This window comes from Columba livia, chromosome 10, assembly GCF_036013475.1.
Source record: "Columba livia isolate bColLiv1 breed racing homer chromosome 10, bColLiv1.pat.W.v2, whole genome shotgun sequence".
Taxonomy (NCBI): domain Eukaryota; kingdom Metazoa; phylum Chordata; class Aves; order Columbiformes; family Columbidae; genus Columba; species Columba livia.
Window position 1 is genome coordinate 22,883,852 of NC_088611.1, and position 18,197 is coordinate 22,902,048.

The window sequence follows — 18,197 nt, forward strand, 5'->3', positions numbered from 1 at the left end:
GTGTCCAGTTTCTGTAATCTGCGATTCTTCACTGAAGAAGAGACTGTTCGTGTCATTGCATGTAACAGCTCCCAGTACACCTTTTCCCCATGAAGTTGGCTAATCACTTTTTGAACCCATTAATGCTTGTGATGAAAACACTCAAAGGGCACATGAAAACCAGGCAAATGAAAGCTGATGTAAATTTTGAGTGGCAGGAGTTAAAACCAGGCAGACTAGGCCCTAGTGAGTATGTGGTGGGGAACAACCATGTGTTGGCTGGAGGCATGAAGAGAGGAATAAACAAAGCGGGATAGTAAATCTTTTCTGTCTCTAGATTTGTGTTCAGATGTTAAATATGATTTTGGCTTGTATTATTTATGCAGCATAAATAAGGCTGTTGTACTAAGTCATAGACTTACAGATAATCTTTATGTTTGCTTTATATTATTTTTCCTTCTATCTCCTGTAAAAGGCAAGGGAATCCCCTGGTGACAGGTTCATCTCCTCCTTCCCCGTGCCCTCAGCTGGATACGAGACATAAACCAGCAAAGCACTAACAGCCCACTATACAACTTCAATTCCAGCCTGTAATGCAAACGGGGCATTACCTTCATGCCTGCCACAGCCAAGGTGTTTTTCAGTCGGTATTTGCCATCCTTCTGGGGATATGTGTACAGTAGAACATCATTCATCTGTATGAAGAGAAAGACAAAATCAATAATTTGCAATATGGCTTGCAGGCCTGCCTGGTACTCCCAGGGGCACCACAGAACCAGCAGTAACTTGACGAACTGTTGGGGCTGTTACTGAGGCCGGGCCAGGCCACAGATCCGGAGCTGCGTGTCCACTGGACTGACGAGTCTGCAGCCAGGACTCTGCTTCTGCCCAGTTTTGACTGTTGCTAATGGCCGAGCAGGCAGATAATTAGCTCTTCTTATTCAGCTTGGGTGAAGCAGAGTGCAGAGGGCAGCGCCGTGCTCAGGCTCTGTGGTGACCGACCGGCTGCCCAGGGCACTGCAGCTGCCCGGGGCTGGGCAGGGACCCCACGGCCGGGAAGGCTCCAGGGACTGTCCTGGTCTGGGCACGAAGGCCGCGGAGGCCAGGAGAGGAGCCGCGGTGCAGGGCCGAGTCAGGAGGAGTGCCATGGGTGCCATGGTGCGGGGCCGGGTCAGGAGGAGTGCCATGGGTGCCGCGGTGCGGGGCCGGGTCAGGAGGAGTGCCATGGGTGCCGCGGTGCGGGGCCGGGTCAGGAGGAGTGCCATGGGTGCCGCGGTGCGGGGCCGGGTCAGGAGGAGTGCCATGGGTGTCGAGAGCAGAGCTGTGCTCGCTGCAGAACTGGCGCAGACGCGTGGCAGCGCCGCTGGGCTGTGTGCCACAACAGAGACCATGGAAGGGCAAAAAGGAGGAACTTTTTTTCATTTTATGAGGAAGAAACCTGTACCTGAACACCCCAAATATTTCTGACAGCTCCTTGCAGAAAGCATGTTTTTCAAACAGTTTTGTATGAAACGGGATCAGATCTTCTCTGCTTCTTGCCTGACTTAATCATTGACATTTTTGCATCCTTTTACCTTCGTGCCAACAAACATAAATGAAACAGCAGCACTGGACCCTGTCTTTGCTGGCCTCTCTTTCCTGCGCTGCTGTAACAGGAGGAACAGCAGTAACTCATGTTGTGCGTTCCCTGTGTCACCCGAACGAGCAGGTCGTGTTCTCTGGTCTCTCGTCAGCACCAGCGTGCGTGGACTCAGCGCCTTGGTGACTGTACTGGATACTACGAACAAAGATGTGCAAGCAACGTAAAACCAAGGCACGGGCCGTGCTGCGTGATGCCAGAGACAAGGCGCCATAGTGCAGGCATTCTCAGGAAATTAAAAAGCAGGCAGAAACTAGCTTCACTTGGATTCCTCTGTGACAAAGACGTTTAAATATAGCCAATTGAATGGTAATAATATTATATTTTGGAAGGAAAACTGTAATAAAGACAGACACAGAGAAGGAAGGAGGAAACTAGAGCATGATTTGGCAATAAATGTATCCTGTATGACTGGAATTGTTGAGGTCTTGATAATACTGCCTGATCACCTGAAATTGCTGGTGTAAAATTGTCACTAATTTGCTTGCCTGAGAAACAAACAAACAAACAAAACCCCAAAAAACAAAACCCCAAAAACCCACCAAAACAGAAAGTGCAGCCTTATGAATGTTTTCCTGAAAGGTCATAGTTGAGCTTTCTTACAGAGCAGGAGCAATGGTTAAAGACAATTACATGGAATTAGTACTCATGGGATTAAATCCTTATCACCTTGGACTTAACAGCAAAACTGTTGTTGCCTTTATTGGGGTCATGAGTTCACTGGTCAACACCAGTTTATTGAGTAGCTGTTTGATTCACAGCAAATCAGGCTTACGTGTGTGAGCTGCCTGTCTTTAAAATACAGATTCCCATTAATGTGAGGCAAAATACACTGAAGAATGACTTTCCCCAAAGCTTGTACTTCATATTTTGCTACTTTTAAAAACTGAATTGAGTTTACTGAGATCAGCCAATATTTTTGTAGAAAATGCTGAAACATTTCACTCTAACGTTTTAACAGACAGACTCCATGCTCGGCTGCTCTGCCCGCTGTACTGTGTACGCTGTGTCCTTCTGGGACGCCTGCGCTCGTGTGGAGCGTGACACTGTTCTAAGATCACGCTTCTCAGCTGCGGATGTAGCAGCGTACTGAGAGTCAGAACAGGAGCCTCGCGTTCTTTGTGCTCTAAAGTGGAGTATTTACTCCTTTTGCAACAACACATTAGAATTGCCTTAGAACAAGGTGACACGTGGCTTGTCACGGAGTTCTTTCTGTGATTTACTTATCGCTCCATAACTGACTGTCCGCGCTAGCATTCATCCAGCCAGCATGGTGACGCCTGCGCAGGACTGACCACGCGATGATTCCAGTTTAACCAGAGAATTCCTCACAGCCTGAGCAATTGTAACCGTGCCAGTGAAAAGCAGATTAAAGCTCTTTTCACTTGATATTACTACTAGCAACTAGGGGCCCATCAGCCAGGTGTGAAGACGGTAAAAAGGCAGGCAGACTTCACTGCTAACAGGAAGAGAATCCTCTGTGAAATGAGAGAATGCTAGTGAGATCTCATATTTGCCTGGTGATTCCGCTGTATCCCGAGTGCTCAAAGGACTGCAGGAGGAAGCGGCCGTTCTCCGCGCTCCTGCGCCTCTGGGCTGGGGCTCGTTCCAAACCAGAGGAGGGAGCGGGCTGTGGGCGCTGAGCACGAGGAGGTCAGCTCCCAGCAGAGAGCCTCAGGATTCTGGCCTGTGTGCTACTGGGTTTCTTGAACAGCAAACCCCATCTAAAGTTATACATTTATTTTAAAAGCAGCTCATTCTTTTATTACTGTTTGTTAAGGATGACCCCCTTTAAGTTTTTTTTCTGTTACTATTTTCTTTTTTCCCCTTTCTTTTTACAATCTCCTCTGCTGCGATGAGAGCCCTGTAACATTAGAGGTCAGTGCAAGTTTTCTAACCTACGGTGTTCAAATGTATTGATCCACACAAGTTTATCTATGCCCTGCTGAACTGCTGGCATCCACACATAATGCACCCTCTGTCTCGGAGTGCCTACCGCCTGTGCGTTGTGGGTGTTTTTTCTTTCTGAATGTTTTAAGGGGTAGTTCGCTATGAACCCCGTCGTGTTCTATTCAAGTCTGCGTTAAGCATCCCCTGTGTGTCCGTGGAGCAACCTCAGTGCGTGTGGGGCTGCATTTTCCAAGCTCCAACTCCAAAACCTCCTGTGCTCCAGCCCTGCCGGCTCGAGCATTTAACAGTCTCGCATTTGATAGCAGCTTCCTGCACCCCACTTGCAAAACAAGCAGCCTTTGTAGAGAAATTCTTGGAAGGGTGAGATAAGAGACAGTGTCTGAGCTGCAGAGTCCTGTGGTTGGGGGCACTGAGGGGACCGGCCTGTGTCAGCAGCCCCTGCTGTGCTGCAGAGGCCCCAACATCCTTGTAAACAGAGCCCGGCCTCAGGAAACAGGCACAGAAAACTCACCAAACATCCTGCCAGGAAACACCAGATTCAACAATACCAGCAGCTGCAGAGAACAGCCACCTCCAGGAACCTGTGATACACACGGCACACCCGCAGAAACACGCACATCGACAGCCCCTCGGTGTGTGTCCCGCACGCCCACGCCTGCCGGGCTGTGCACAGACACGCTCCGTGCGGGCTCACGTTGCGAGCACACGCACGCACACCGCCAGAGCACACCCTGGACGCGCTGGGCACGGGCCGCGGGCCCGGCAAGCGCCTCTGCGTCCTAACTACAGCTGCCGTGTGACGGGCTCAGGACCGCGGTGTGCAGGTCAGGTATCCTACTGCACGGGTTACACTCACAGGGTTACCCCTCAGTGCACACTCCACTGCAACTCGCGGGGTCCTGGGCTTGACTAAGCTTCAGTCAGAGCAAGTTCACCGTTAAGAGCTTCAGAAAATGCTGTTCATGTAGCTAAGGTAAATACACTTAGTTCATTGAAAGCTAAACCGAACTACATCTATATGTGCTAGCTTCTGGTGATCTTTCTAAGTGGCAGCTGACATGCGAAGTATCAAAAAAACCACCAGTTCTGAAAGTTTTTTAGTTCAATACAGTAAGACAAATTCTTATCCTACCTGAGTTTTGCCAGTGTCTTCAAAGGATTATGACACGGTCCTTACAAGATAAGGGCTTAAAATAAATGTGGGGTTTAGATCATTCGGGTCTTGGGGTTCTGTGGGTCTGGGCTGGGCTTTTCCCCACGCGGTGTCCCCAGGCATGGGGCAGCGTGCGGCCTGGGCGACACGTCCTGGCCAAGGGAGGCACGTCTGTGCGGGCCTCGGGGTGACAAAAACGCATTGGCAGTGGTGGTTGGTAGGGCCCTAAGACCGATGTGGTAAAGATGTTATGTGCCAAGATGAAAATACGTTGGGATAGCTGTGCAGTAGTTGTCTTAATGTATCCACAGGCTAAATAGTCCATTAAGCAATGCACGAGTGATGGTGGCACAACAGAGAACCCAGGGCACTAGCAATGACAAGCAGATAATGCAAACCCATTCCAGTGCTAATGTGGGAATTACTCCCTGCAATTGCACTACACATGGTGTTGCTTTACAACCTCAGGAGCTCTCAGGGTAGAGTAGATTGAGTAAAAATATCACTGAATCCAACGGCAGATACTTGCCAATAGGTGTAAAACTATTTCCGAGATGCAATCACCCCCGTCCCGCCTCAGCAGGAGACGTAGTACAGGAGCCTGACGTGGTTGCGGCTTCAGTGTGTTGGAGCAGAAAGAAGCCAATTCTATGGTTCTTGAAAGTGACCACTATGTTTTTTTAGCTCCACCACACACTTTGCATGACAGCACATTGGGTCACAGTTTGCCTTTCTGACTGTAAGGAAGAAAAAGTGCTGTTTCAGAATACTGAGAGCATCTGTTGACAGCAGGACATTGGCTACTGTAATGTCTGCAGCTGCCAAGAGACATCTCTCTTTGAACATCCGGGTTTGAGCAGCTGAACTCTCCCCAGGAATCAAAAATAGTTCCTAAATTAGACAGTGACAAAACTCTTTTCTGTGCTTTCTTTATTCCAGTAATACTTTCAGTCTCCTGTGACCTTCAATCTGATACAACTGTTGTGGACTGCTTGAAATGTATCTCAGTTTATCCCAAGTTTAAATTACTTTCCTGCCAATGTTTACTACCAACCTGATTTCTGATCTTCGTTTTAAATTCTCTGCATCAGTTACAATAGCTCGGTTTGTGACACTTCAGTATTGGCCACAGTGGTGAGTCATGGTGGCAGGTGTGAACACATTGGAAGATGAAACACTAACAGCTTCTTGGGATTTGGTCCCAGCTTTAGCCTCAGCTCCACAATGTTTTGTAATACTAGCAAAGGTGAGTGTACCAGAAGAGATCGGTAAGGCAGCAAGAATCGTCTGTTATGGAGCGGCCATCAGTAGGCTTCAGTGCACTGCGGCTGAGATCACTGCTGCTGGGACCAGCTCCTGGGCATTCTGGCATGGCCGTTCTCCCTTGGCTGCAACTAAGTCATGGTTTTGACAAAAAGCATGCAAATCTCTCCTGAGCGCACCCAAAGAAAGCTTTCATAAACTTTAGCGGTAGGGTGTTCTCTGTCACTTCTGATCAGTTCTCCTAGAGCCTTAGGGTTGGACTTTCAACTGTGAAGCCTGGTTGCTGAGAGTATTTGGGAGCTCCCATCCTGATCACCTTGGAAACCTGACTCCTCGCAGGATTATGGCCTAGTCAGGGCTGTGTGTTGTAGCTGTGGCACAAGCGGGGCAGCACAGCCCGTGTTCTGCGTGCCGGGCCGTGGGCACACGGGTGACGAGGGCTCCAGCGCTGCCGGCAGCACGGCCTGGCTCACCGCGTCGCTGCCGGCTGTTCCGTGACTTGCAGCCCAAAACTTTCTGCCAGGATTCGGGGCTGCATAAGGGCAGGAGAAGATACGAGAGAGAGTGAAGATATAAAAGAGATCTTACCAAGAACAAATGCCGAGGGTGCCTGTTTTTCCCAGAGATTTTCATCAGTGTTCCCTCTTTAACAAAAATCTGAAGGAGAAAACAGCAGGTTGTAATCCTGAGACTTCTCATTCTGAATTTCAGTGAGAAAACAGAATATTCCTCCTGAGGAAAGAGCGACTGTAATGGCTTTCATCAGCACAGGAAGAGAGAGACGCCTCAACTCTTGCTTCAGCCCCACTGCTGCGCTTTGGCTTGCTCTCTGCCTGGGCTGGCCCTGCTGCTCCTGCGTTGGGCAGAACCGAGGGGCTGGGACCCACTGTCCGCAGCCCACTGCGCCTGCACCGTCACAGATCACAGTATCACAGTATCACAGTATGTTTGGAAGGGACCTCAAAAGATCATCCAGTCCAATGCCCCTGCTGGAGCAGGAACGCCCAGATGAGGTTACACAGGAAGGTGTCCAGGCGGGTTTTGAATGTCTCCAGAGAAGGAGGCTCCACAAACCCCCTGGGCAGCCTGGGCCAGGCTCTGCCACCCTCACTGAGAAGAAGTTTCTTCTCAAATTTAAGCGGAACCTCTTGTGTTCCAGCTTGATCCCATTACCCCTTGTCCTATCGTTGTTTGCCACCGAGAAGAGCCTGGCTCCATCCTCATGGCACTCACCCTTTATGTATTTATAAACATTAATGAGGTCCCCCCTTAGTCTCCTCTTCTCCAAACTAAAGAGACCCAGCTCCCTCAGCCTTTCTTCATAAGGGAGGTGCTCCACTCCCTTAATCATCTTTGTTGCCCTACGCTGGACCCTCTCCAGCAGTTCCCTGTCCTTCTGGAACTGAGGGGCCACAACTGGACACAATATTCCAGATGTGGTCTCACCAGGGCAGAGCAGAGGGGAAGGAGGACCTCTCTGACCTACTGACCACCCCCCTTCTAATACACCCCAGGATGCCATTGGCCTTCCTGGCCACAAGGGCCCAGTGCTGGCTCATGGTCACCCTGTTGTCCACCAGGACCCCCAGGTCCCTTTCCCCTCCACTGCTCTCTAATATGTAATTTCCCAACCTATACTGGAACCTGGGGTTGTTCCTGCCCAGGTGCAGGACTCTACACTTGCCCTTGTCAAATTTCATCAGGTTATTCCCCGCCCAACTCTCCAGCCTGTCCAGGTCTCTGATGGCAGCACAGCCTTCTGGCGTGTCAGCCACCCCTCCCAGCTTGGTGTCATCAGCAAACTTGCCGATAGTGCACTCTATTCCCTCGTCCAAATCATTGATGAATATATTGAATAACATTGGCCCCAGCGCTGACCCCTGAGGCACTGCACTGGATACTGGCCTCCAGCTGGACTCCGCACCATTGACTACCGCTCTCTGGCTTCTCTCCTTAAGCCAGTTTGCAACCCACCTCACTGCTCTATTGTCCAGACCACACCTCCTCAACTGAGCTGTGAGGATGCTGTGGGAGACTGTGTCAAAGGCTTTGCTGAAGTCAAGGTAGACCACATCCACCGCTCTGCCATCGTCCATCCACCTTGTTACATTCTCATAAAAGGCTATGAGGTTGGTCAAGCACGACTTACCCTTGGTAAAGCCATGCTGACTGCCCCTAATAACCCTCTTATCCTTGATATGCCTTGAGATGGCACCAAGGAGAAGCTGTTCCATTACTTTCCCAGGGACAGAGGTGAGGCTGACCGGTCTGTAATTACCCGGGTCCTCCTTCTTGCCCTTTTTGAAGACTGCAGTGACATTTGCTTTCCTCCAATCCTCGGGCACCTCCCCCGTTTCCCAAGACTTGGCAAAGATGACGGAGAGCGGTCCAGCAGTGACTTCAGCCGGCTCCCTCAGCACCCGCGGGTGCATCCCCTCCGGACCCGTGGATTTATGGATGTCCAGACTATTTAATTGCTCCCTAACCCAGTCCTCATCAACTAAAGCAAACTCCTCCACTGACCTGGCTTCATCCGGGGTCTCAGGGGTACAGGGCTCCCCAGGACGGCCTCCGGCAGAGTAGACAGAGACAAAGAAGGCATTCAGGAATTCTGCCTCCTCTGTATCTTCTGCCACCAGGGCACCCACCCCGTTCATCAGTGGGCCTACATTGCCTCTGGTATTAGTTTTATCTGCTATGTATTTGAAAAAGTTCTTTTTGCTGTCCTTGACCCCTCTCGCCAGCTGTAATTCTAGGGGGCCTTGGCTATCCTAGCTGCCTTCCTGCATCCTCTAACAGCAGCCTTATATTCCTCCCAAGTGGCCAGCCCCTGCCTCCATGACCTGCAAACTCTCCTCTTCTGCTTGAGCATACCCAACAGATCCCTGTTCAACCACGCAGGCCTCCTGGCTCCGTTCCTTGACTCCCTTCGTGTGGGGATGCTCTGATCCTGAGCGTGGAAGAAGCAATCTCTGAATGCAACCCAGCTATCTCGGGCCCCTTTTCCTTCAAGCAGTCTTGCCCATGGGATTTCCCCCAGCAATTGCTTGAAAAGGCCAAAGTTAGCCCTGCTAAAGTCCAGGGTTGCAATTCTACTTGCTATTCTGTTCCTGCCGCCCAAGATGCTGAACTCCACCTTCTCGTAGTCACTGCAGCCCAGGCAGCCCTCAACCTTTCCTGCTTCGACCAGACCCTCCTTGCTAGCGAGGATGAGATCCAGCAGTGCACCTCTCCCAGTCGGCTCCTCCACCACCTGCATGAGGCGGTTCTCACCGATGCACGGCAGGAACCTCCTGGACTGTGGCTGGCTGGCTGAACGGTCCTTCCAGCAAACACCAGGGAACTTAAAATCCCCCACAACAACCAGGGCCTGTGACCGTGAGGCCGCTCTCAGCTGCCCATAGAAGGCCTCATCAACTTCCTCAGCCTGATCTGGTGGCCTGTAACAGACGCCCACAACAGTGTCACCCCTGCCAGCCTGTCCCTTGCAAAGCCGACATGGAACGGGGCCCAGAAAATAACTCTGGTCTTTAAAACTCCTCTAAAACAGACAGACCAAAAAAAGAAAAGCTAAGGCCTCGGGTTTCAGCACGCTACCTGCACATAACTGTGCCTGCACACGTAATCTGTATGTGTTTGCAAACACGGTACTTTGTGCGTCCGTATTGTTACTGGGTATGTAGATAGCACTATGTACCTAAGCAGCTAAACCAGCATACTAGAACTTGATTGCAGTAACATTTGAAAAGGTCTAGAATAACTAACCCGCATCAGTGGATTAACAGTCATCTATGCTTTTCAGATGGAGAACGGAATTGGGTGCAGTTTTCCTCTCTAGAACAGTGCCAGAGTGATGGCTCTTTACACAAACAGCAGCTGTGGCCGTGCGGAGTGCGTCCGTGCACGCGGGGGGGCAGGGGCTGCGCACACTCACCCGTCCCGGCTGCAGGAGCCCGCTCTGCCCTCGCACGCTGTGCTCGATGTGCACCAGCTTCTGCAGGTTCTCCTGGGGAGACAAACCGCCGTGAGGAGCCCTCGTGGTGACGGAGCAGCAAACCTTCCCCCGCCTTCCTCACCATTTGTTTTCTCCAGAAGTGGAATTACAGAACGAGGTTTCAGAGAGAGCTAAGCCCAGGGATTTTACACCCAGAAAGTCTTCTTCCAGCCCTACAGGTTTTGTAAAACCTCATCACCTGTATTCATATCTGCTTCGGACTTCTACACACCTGCTGCTTCTGATACCTCAGTTCACCTTCAGAATGGCCTGCTAACTCCGTATGGTATTTATACATTGGCCTCTTTGCTGACTTTCTTGCTCTGGGAACTAATAAACTGGAAGCAGAGACAAAGTACAGTATCTGCTCCGAAGGTCTGTGCGTTACTGGCATGACACGGGTAATCCAAAGCATGCTTTGATAATCTAGGACTGTTGTTAGGATTATCTGGAGGCATACATTCTGTGATAATGGATTAAAGGCCTTGCAATAGGGATTTAGAAGGTTAGCTAGTAAGCAGGTAATGAAGGCGCATCTTTCTTTTGATGCTTTGCAAAAATCAGGAAGTTTATTGTCAAACTGATACTGTTAACTGCCCGCCTGGCCTTAAAGCACAGACGGTCGCTGGGTGCTGGCACGTGGCGTGAACTCCTGAACTACGAGGGTGGTAAATAAGATCAATCTAGCCAAGCCTGTGCTCTCATAAAAGAAGATGGTTTTGGAGGGATATACAAAGGAGGAAGAAGGGATGTCTGTACCTTGGCAGTATTACTAGAGCCTTTTCAAATCTCCTTCCATTTTGCAGGTGAGGCTGCTAAAACAAAGGCTTGTATACAGGAGTCAGCTGCGGTTTTATCTGGTCAGAACAGCAGAACGGCTGCACAGCAGCAATGAGTCATCGCTGGAATGTGTCTGAAAATCAGGAGTCTCTTGTCTAAATTAGCCATTGCATCTCAAATCCTCAGTTACACACCCAGATAAACTACAGACTGAGGACCATATTTGATATAGGTTCATGACCTGACAGCCTTTGACTACAGTTTCGTGCTATGAGGGATAATGGTCTGTTGTTCTGTGCTCCGTTGACGGGCATTAAGATACCCCTGGCGTTAGTTAAGCTCAATTAGATTGTACAGTGTATCTGCCTGATACAAATCAGTGCTGTCTATGGAATCTGCTAATTAAGAAGGCTATCACAGAAACCAGAAGGAGCGTATCCATGTCGACATGATGATCTGTCACGGCTAATTTACCCTGGATTTCAGCTAAAACAATTAATGCTTTTTGTGATAAGCCTGACATGCCTCCATATGTTACTGCCCTGGTGAAATATAACACTTGTTTAGCGTGATAGTAAGTTTAGTTCGTGATCAGTAACCGCATATCAAACATACGGAAACACCGGCAAGCCGTGGCCGGCACGGGCTGCATGGCGACCGCGCTGCGTAACTGGCAGGCGACACGTTTCAAGAATTTCAGCCATCAGGTGTCTCTTTTGCTATTCAGGATGTAACAAATAGAATTTTTCAGGCCACTTCTGAAATACTATAGACCAGCAAAATGGAAACAGAATGTATAAAAAAATAGCACTAGAAATACCAAGGACCATGGGAGAGCTGATGTTTGCAAAAGGCATTTGCAAAAGCCTCTCCCGTCACTAAAAGGGTATGTTAGCCCCATCAAAGGCTGTCAGATTGACAGCTTCCACAATGGAAGCCCGTTCGTCCTCCGGGACGCGCTCCTGCGAGCGCCCTCGTGGCCCGTGCCAGCGCTGCCGCGGCGTTCTGCAAGGGCCGGAGGAGAGGCCGCCGCAGCCCGGATCCCCCGCGCTGGTCCCGAGCCCGCTGAAGTGCTGACGTTTGCAACGCGGACACGTGTTCGCCAGGAAGTGCACAGGCATGGCTCGGACTCGTTTCCTGGAGGAAGCAAACAGCCATCGCGTGTGAAGCACAGGCATTCATCTGGGAACGTGGGCAGCTGAGGGGGTCTGGCTTCCCCTAGAATTCCCTGTTTGGATAGTTTTCTTAATTATGCTTAAAACTATCATCATTGTCCTTTCAACTATCCTCATTCTCTTTTCAAATATCCTTCTCAAGCTATGATTAAAAAATTAAGACAAAGCTCCACCCTCTGGTACTGCAGATGTGGGCGGCTGAATCCCTCTGGCCATTTTAGCGCAGACCTGCAGCTTCCACCGTGTCGTCATGATGTCTGTGCAGGAGGAGCGGCACATTCGCCCCAGGCAATTCACCTGCTGCTGATGTTGATACTGTTAATAGCATCAGTGATTTATAGCACCTCAGGGCCTCTAACAGATTGCAGAACTTCAGAGCGCAGTACAAACCCTGCTGGGTTCAAGAGTTACAGATGGTGATGGTATGCCTTATGCCTCTGTTTGCACATCTGTAAACTGCAAATAATATTTTCCTATTTGATGACAATGCTGCGGAGATAGCTGATATCATAATGTGTCTGAAAATCCCGGGTTAACAGTTCCTGGGGAAAAACTGCTGGAGTGTTACTATCATAAAACAAAAAAGCTAATAATGAATCACTGATATTCCACAGAAAATGTAGATCATAATTCAGTGCTCCTGTCGGATTTGTGGAGTGTAGTTTGATGAGTCGATAAGCAGCAGCAGCAATCTTCCCCCTTCCAGGTACATGCCAAGTCTAAATCACTGCTTTGAACTGCAACCAGGTACGTGACAAGTTACTAACACCCTATCTAGAGTGGCGTTGTTCCGTTTGTTCTGTAATTAGAGTAACTTCTTAAATTCTTTGCATTTTTTAAAAACTGAAAGAAAAGAACTGCTGGTTGTGGCTTTTGTGGATGGGATATTAATCCAGGAGGACAACATCTGATTTAGCAGAACACTGTACTTTGATTCTCATGAACCTGTGCCTCCACAAACCCCACAGCTTCAAACAGATGGGAATGAAGGAAACTTTCTTTCATCGCGTCCAGACCACGGTTTTGAAAAAGAGCAGATGTGCTCTGATGACGTGATAAAAAACAAAGTGTCAAAATCCATATGGAATTTGCGATGAAATTGTTCCAAAACAGACATTATTAATAGTAATGATTATACAGTCTGTGACATCTGTAAAAGTCAGACGATATAGTGGCGTTCTTCAGATTAAAGCATGGCTTAGTGGACATACAATCATAGCATGATAAAGCAACACAGTAAATTTGACTTGGGCCACTTATGTATGCTTCTGACTTCACAAAAGTGTTCATCTGAGTGAAATCTAAGGAAGCACCGGTGCCAGAAGATGTGCGACCTTGTTCTGTTAGGAACTGAGCTCCTGCAGTTCTCAACCTCTAACACAAGTATCCCTACAGCTCCGAGGCTACTGTGCAAACTTTGAGATCTCAGTTACAGGAGGCATAGACCTACTCCATATCTGGGATCCTGTAACCCAGTCTGTGTAAAGCCTGGAGTCTCACCCCGGAGGAGGCTTCAGAGTTTAGCACAGATATTCAGCAGAGGAGCAGAAGAGACACGGTCAGTCAGGGGAGCAGTGGGACTCACCGCTTGGAGCATGCTGTCGTTGGCTCGGTCCGTGATTTCAGAAATGACGAATAAGGCAGCTGAGGGATGAAGCAAAACAAACACCATGGATCACACAGAAGAGTAGGAAAATAACCCACATCCCTTCTGTTTGCAAGGGCATCTTTAAAATAAAAAAAAGAAAGCAAACAACATTCCCAGCAGCAGCTCCTTTGACTTCGGCGCTTTCAGAATGCAGCTGCCCAGCAAACTGAAAACACAGCGCAGAGCGCAGAGCCGGCAGTGCCCCTTCCCTCCGCCATTCCCTTGTGTCAAACTCTGCATCGCGCTCGTGCTGACCACGAGAGCTCACGGGGTCGCTTTTAAGCACCTAGCACGCCACAGAGTCCTTTTGTCACGTTTTCTAGTTGCAGATTTTATACAATTAGGGCTTGCGGTAGGGGAGTTTAATGTGAGCCAGCTTTAGCCATGGCAGCCTGAGGTGACCTGTTTCTGCGTACTGCCGAGGGAGAGGATGGGTCATCCTGTTCGGACAGGAGTGTGGATGAAGAGGTGACATTAACTACCACCTGGATTCTCCAGTGGGGTACGTTTGGTGCCGTGGTCAGCGGCACGGTGTGGCTCGGGTCCGCGGTGGGACGGGGCATCCTGCCTGTTCCTGGCCAGCCTGGGAGCACACTGGCCATTGCTGGCCAGAATCGGGACAGGCGTGTGCTCACCGCAGCCCGGACAGGCGATCGTGGCCACAAGGCTTGGGCGCCTGCCTTGCCCTGAACCTTGCACAAGGTCCTGCTCTGGGGTAGAGCAGTCAGTCACAGGCCTTATTGCTATGATTACACTCAGTGTAACACAGAGGTGAACTGATTTCATCAATACAATGTTATTCCTGCTTATTCCAGCCTGGAAGCTCTTCCCACTGAGTCCAAGGTTAAACCTTACTTTGAGGTTAGTGCGAGTAAGAAGCTTCTGCTTCATCCATCTGGTGTGCTGGAAAGACTGGTGTTGGCAGCTGAGCATCTGGGCTTGTTCTTGATTGTGCATAGCTGATTTTTATGCAATGTCTTTCAAGTTTACTCGGGCTTAAGGAACCCAGAACAGAGATCCATGATTCAAACCTCCTGGGTTTCCCAGGAGTTCACAGGGCACAGCAGCCAGACCGCAGATAGCGGGACAGAAAGAAGCGGGTGGAGCCGTCCCAGTTGGCTTTACAGTGACCAGCCAAACACGGATGAGCCACAGAGGGCTGCAGCTTCCCCAGTGGCTGGGGCAGAACTACCATATCTGCACCGTACTTGTGTAGATGGTAATTTCTTCTTCTGTTGGTCATTGTGTCAAAACAATAAGAAGCCCACATTTTTCAATGAAAAAAGGATAGGGATTTTGCCCTAAATAATTTGTCTAAATTAGTAACCAGTTCTTACAGGTCTTACATCTAACCTGTTAACAGAAAATCCTGAAAATAATCCTCTTCCATGTACTACCAGTACAGATCCTGTACCTCTTTAGAAAGAGAGTTAGCAAAGCAGAATTTTTTTTCTACCCATTCTGTTTTACCTTGTGTGTCTTCATACTCTGTAGAATCAGGGCAAAGATTATTCAAGTAATCTGTAGAAAAGAATCAAACACACAGACATCCAAGAATCAGAATAGAGATCCACATAATTTGTAGTGCTATTAGCTAAGACATAAAACCCTAACCACAGAGCCATAGAACGGTTTGGGTTGGAAGGATCGAAGGTCATGTAGTCCAGGCCTCCGGGGCAGGGCTCCCCCGCGAGAGCAGGGCGCCCAGGGCGCCTGAGCACTGCCAGGGGCCGGACATCGTGCCGTGTTCCACCTCTCTGTTCCCAAGGAATTAAGTGTATGTAGCCTGTGTCCAAAGCAAAACTCGTCTTTGACTGCATTCTGCTTTGAGAATCAATGCAAGAGCATTGATAGAGATTTCGACTCATCACATCACTCGGCAGGTATAAACAGCTAAAAAGAGAGGGACAAAAATGCTCCCTTGTTTCTCAGCCAAGAGAATTGCTGAGTGGCACCATTTTTACAAATAATTGTTCTTCTAATGAACTCTGTCTTCCCATATGAATGAATGGGTTTTGCTGTAATGACTGATTTTCTGTAGTTATAGTAAATTAATTATATGCATCTTGTAGACACAGGAAGGAGACTCTGGTTCTGGAAATGCAGAGTTCAATTGTGACTGAACTCAGTCGCTTTCTGAAAGTAGCTTCTGTAAAATACACACAATATGATGTACATTTACAGGAATTATATTTTCATTATATGCAAACTTTTAACGTGTCAGTTTTATTTGGACTACTTGCCTTGCGTCATCTGTCTGTTCTTTTGTGTCTGTTCTTTGTCGGGATCTTTACACTTTTAATGACTGCAGTATACGAGTGCCACCATTTTAAAAGCCCAATCCTGAAATACTTAATTTTTACCTTTCTGGTGAATTCAGGCTCCTAAATTCTGCATCCAAGAACTGGGCCTCTGTGCTGAGCACGGCGCTGTGTGTGAACAGCCATTCCCTCGAATGGCGTTCTCTCTCCAGCGCTGCGCCCGCCCCGGCGCCCTCAGCCCGCCAAAGCCTGCCTGGGAAGGCAGCCGGCTGTGCCCAGGCAGGCAGGGCCCGCGCGGCGGCGTCAGACGGCGGTCGGTGCGCCTTGCGCAGCCGCGGGCCCTGTCCTTGCCTATGGACGTTTACCCACGTGGGCAACTCCTTCTAGTTGTAGTGTAGTAACTCGTGACCAATATCCTCATAAAACACCCTCCCTTGTCTGGCAGGAACAGCTAGTTACGAACACTCAAGTCCACCTGCAGATTTTAATTTCTCTTTGCTGTCTAGAGAATCTGAAGGACTGCACTGTTCAGACCCCCTGTCCTGGCAGACAAAGGGGCTTGTTTCCTTGAGGTGAAGAACTGAGGCAGTAAACCTATTTTGTGGGATATCTCCGTCCAGCAGGCCTTACCGCGCTACACACAAAAGCTTTCACTTTCCCAGTTAGTGCCAGTAGCTGGGACAAGGAGGAGCTCAAGTTGCCTCAAGCACAGGCGCAATCCCACCACTGGAGCGGCACCGGAACCCTTCCAGCTCTCACAAAACACCACGCTTCGTGTTTGCGGTTTTCCGTGTGGGCTCCTGACAGGGACACGCCAAGGCCTTTTTCTTAGATGCGTTATTTGCCTGCGTGCGCTAAAAACATTGTAAGGGTCACGCGAGACTGCTAGGTATGGCAACCAAACAAGTCTGGAAAAGCTGCCATTAATGTAGACACACCCAGAGAGGGAAACAATCAGACAGAAAAAAAGTTGTGCTATTGGCATCCGGTGTTCCTTTGTATTGCTTGTACTAAAAAGGCAAAACCAGCTGTGAATAATGAGTTGCATCCTTGATCAAAGTGTCTGGAGCAAGATGAAACTGCTGCTAGTCTGTGCTATGAAAAAAATCCATACGGTCACTTTGTTCTGCTGCATTTATAGAAGACCCTTCTAACATGCTGTGCCCTTCGTCGGCCATTGAGCGTGGGCAGGGTTGATGGCTTCCTTTTTACTGTCCCACGCATAACTCATCTTGCATCCCTCTCCACCTGCAGTTAGACGTACTTCCAAAGCTGTTTCTCCATCTTTATGTCTATGGATCCTTACTCTTTTGTGTTCCGATCAGATTAAGTTACCTGACAACTCCGAGGTTTATTGTTACATTTCACCATTTCCTTCCCCAACCACTTATTAGTTACAAACCTAAACGTCAGGATTCTTTCTAGGGGCCGCATGCTGCTCCAGCAAGCTGGTTCGCCTCACGGCGCAGGCCTGCTGGGTTTGCTGTGGCTTGCAGAGAATGAGCCACCACAGGGGACACAACCCCCCGGGAGAGGCTCCGGGTGGGAGTGATGTATATGGTCCTGGGTGTAAAGGGAAGGCGTTACCGTCAATGCAAAATCTGTCAATGTACTGGTAATGTAAATTTGGATCTCTGTCTCCTACGGTGCAGATAGATAAATTGAACTGGGATTTTGACTTCAACTTATCGCTGGCCTTATGTGTGTTGTACACAGGCGAGGGTGCGGTGCTGGGTATGGCGGCTGTGTCGATGGGGTAGAAGGAGCCGGAGCCTCCCCGTCATATGGGATGTTGTGCAGGGATTACTGTCCCCTGCTGTCTCTGATCGTTGCCCTGGACATAAATAAGTCAAACCTGTCTGCTGGCAGTGAGGCTGAACTCTTCTCTCCCAATTCACAGAACGAGTGGCTAAAAGCACCTGACTTACATTTTTGGTGACCTTTCAGCATGGTTGTGCTGAAGAGGTGCCTGCTCCTTGCCCGGCCTCCCTGGTGTTCACCACATCCTGTGCATATTGAAGTTCCCGGGAAATCCCACACTGCTTCAGCCCTGGTTTAGCTTTAGAACAGCATGGGAGGGTTTCCCGCGAGTGGCTTGGAGCCGTGTTACTGACCTGTGAGCAGCACGCGGTACTGGAAGACACGCTGCACCACGCTCAGCAGCTGGTGTTTGACGCGGCGGGGGCCGCCCCCCGCGCCCCGCTGTCCTCGGCAAAGGGAAAGGAGACACAGAGATCAGGACGTGCCAGCGCAGCAAGTTATCGCCACCCGATACGTACTGTGAAAGCTTGCTGCTGTTCAGACACCCAAATTCCATTGAACCGGGCCCAGTTTGCCCAGCTTCCTGGGGGGTACTGTCTTTGTGACTATAAATAAGTACTCTAAACAGCTGGT

The 18,197-nt window shown here is 49.5% G+C and overlaps 2 protein-coding genes across 5 annotated transcripts in view; one reads left to right on the top strand and one right to left on the bottom strand.

The window, feature by feature from the left end:
* LOC102087959 (dynactin subunit 2) overlaps window positions 1–18,197 on the top strand; it is a 151,886-nt gene that overhangs the window by 22,510 nt on the left and 111,179 nt on the right. The gene's annotated exons all lie outside the window — the stretch shown is intronic.
* The window catches only part of FGD5 (FYVE, RhoGEF and PH domain containing 5), an 84,570-nt gene that overhangs the window by 14,040 nt on the left and 52,333 nt on the right, over window positions 1–18,197 (bottom strand). For all 3 annotated transcript variants that reach the window (XM_065074731.1, XM_021296608.2, XM_065074732.1), the window contains exons 8-13: window positions 17,918–18,005; window positions 15,013–15,063; window positions 13,480–13,538; window positions 9,880–9,951; window positions 6,534–6,602; window positions 591–674 (exon numbers count right to left, since the gene is read on the bottom strand). In XM_065074731.1, the coding sequence (XP_064930803.1) occupies window positions 591–674; window positions 6,534–6,602; window positions 9,880–9,951; window positions 13,480–13,538; window positions 15,013–15,063; window positions 17,918–18,005 (423 nt within the window). The remainder of the gene's footprint in view (window positions 1–590; window positions 675–6,533; window positions 6,603–9,879; window positions 9,952–13,479; window positions 13,539–15,012; window positions 15,064–17,917; window positions 18,006–18,197) is intronic.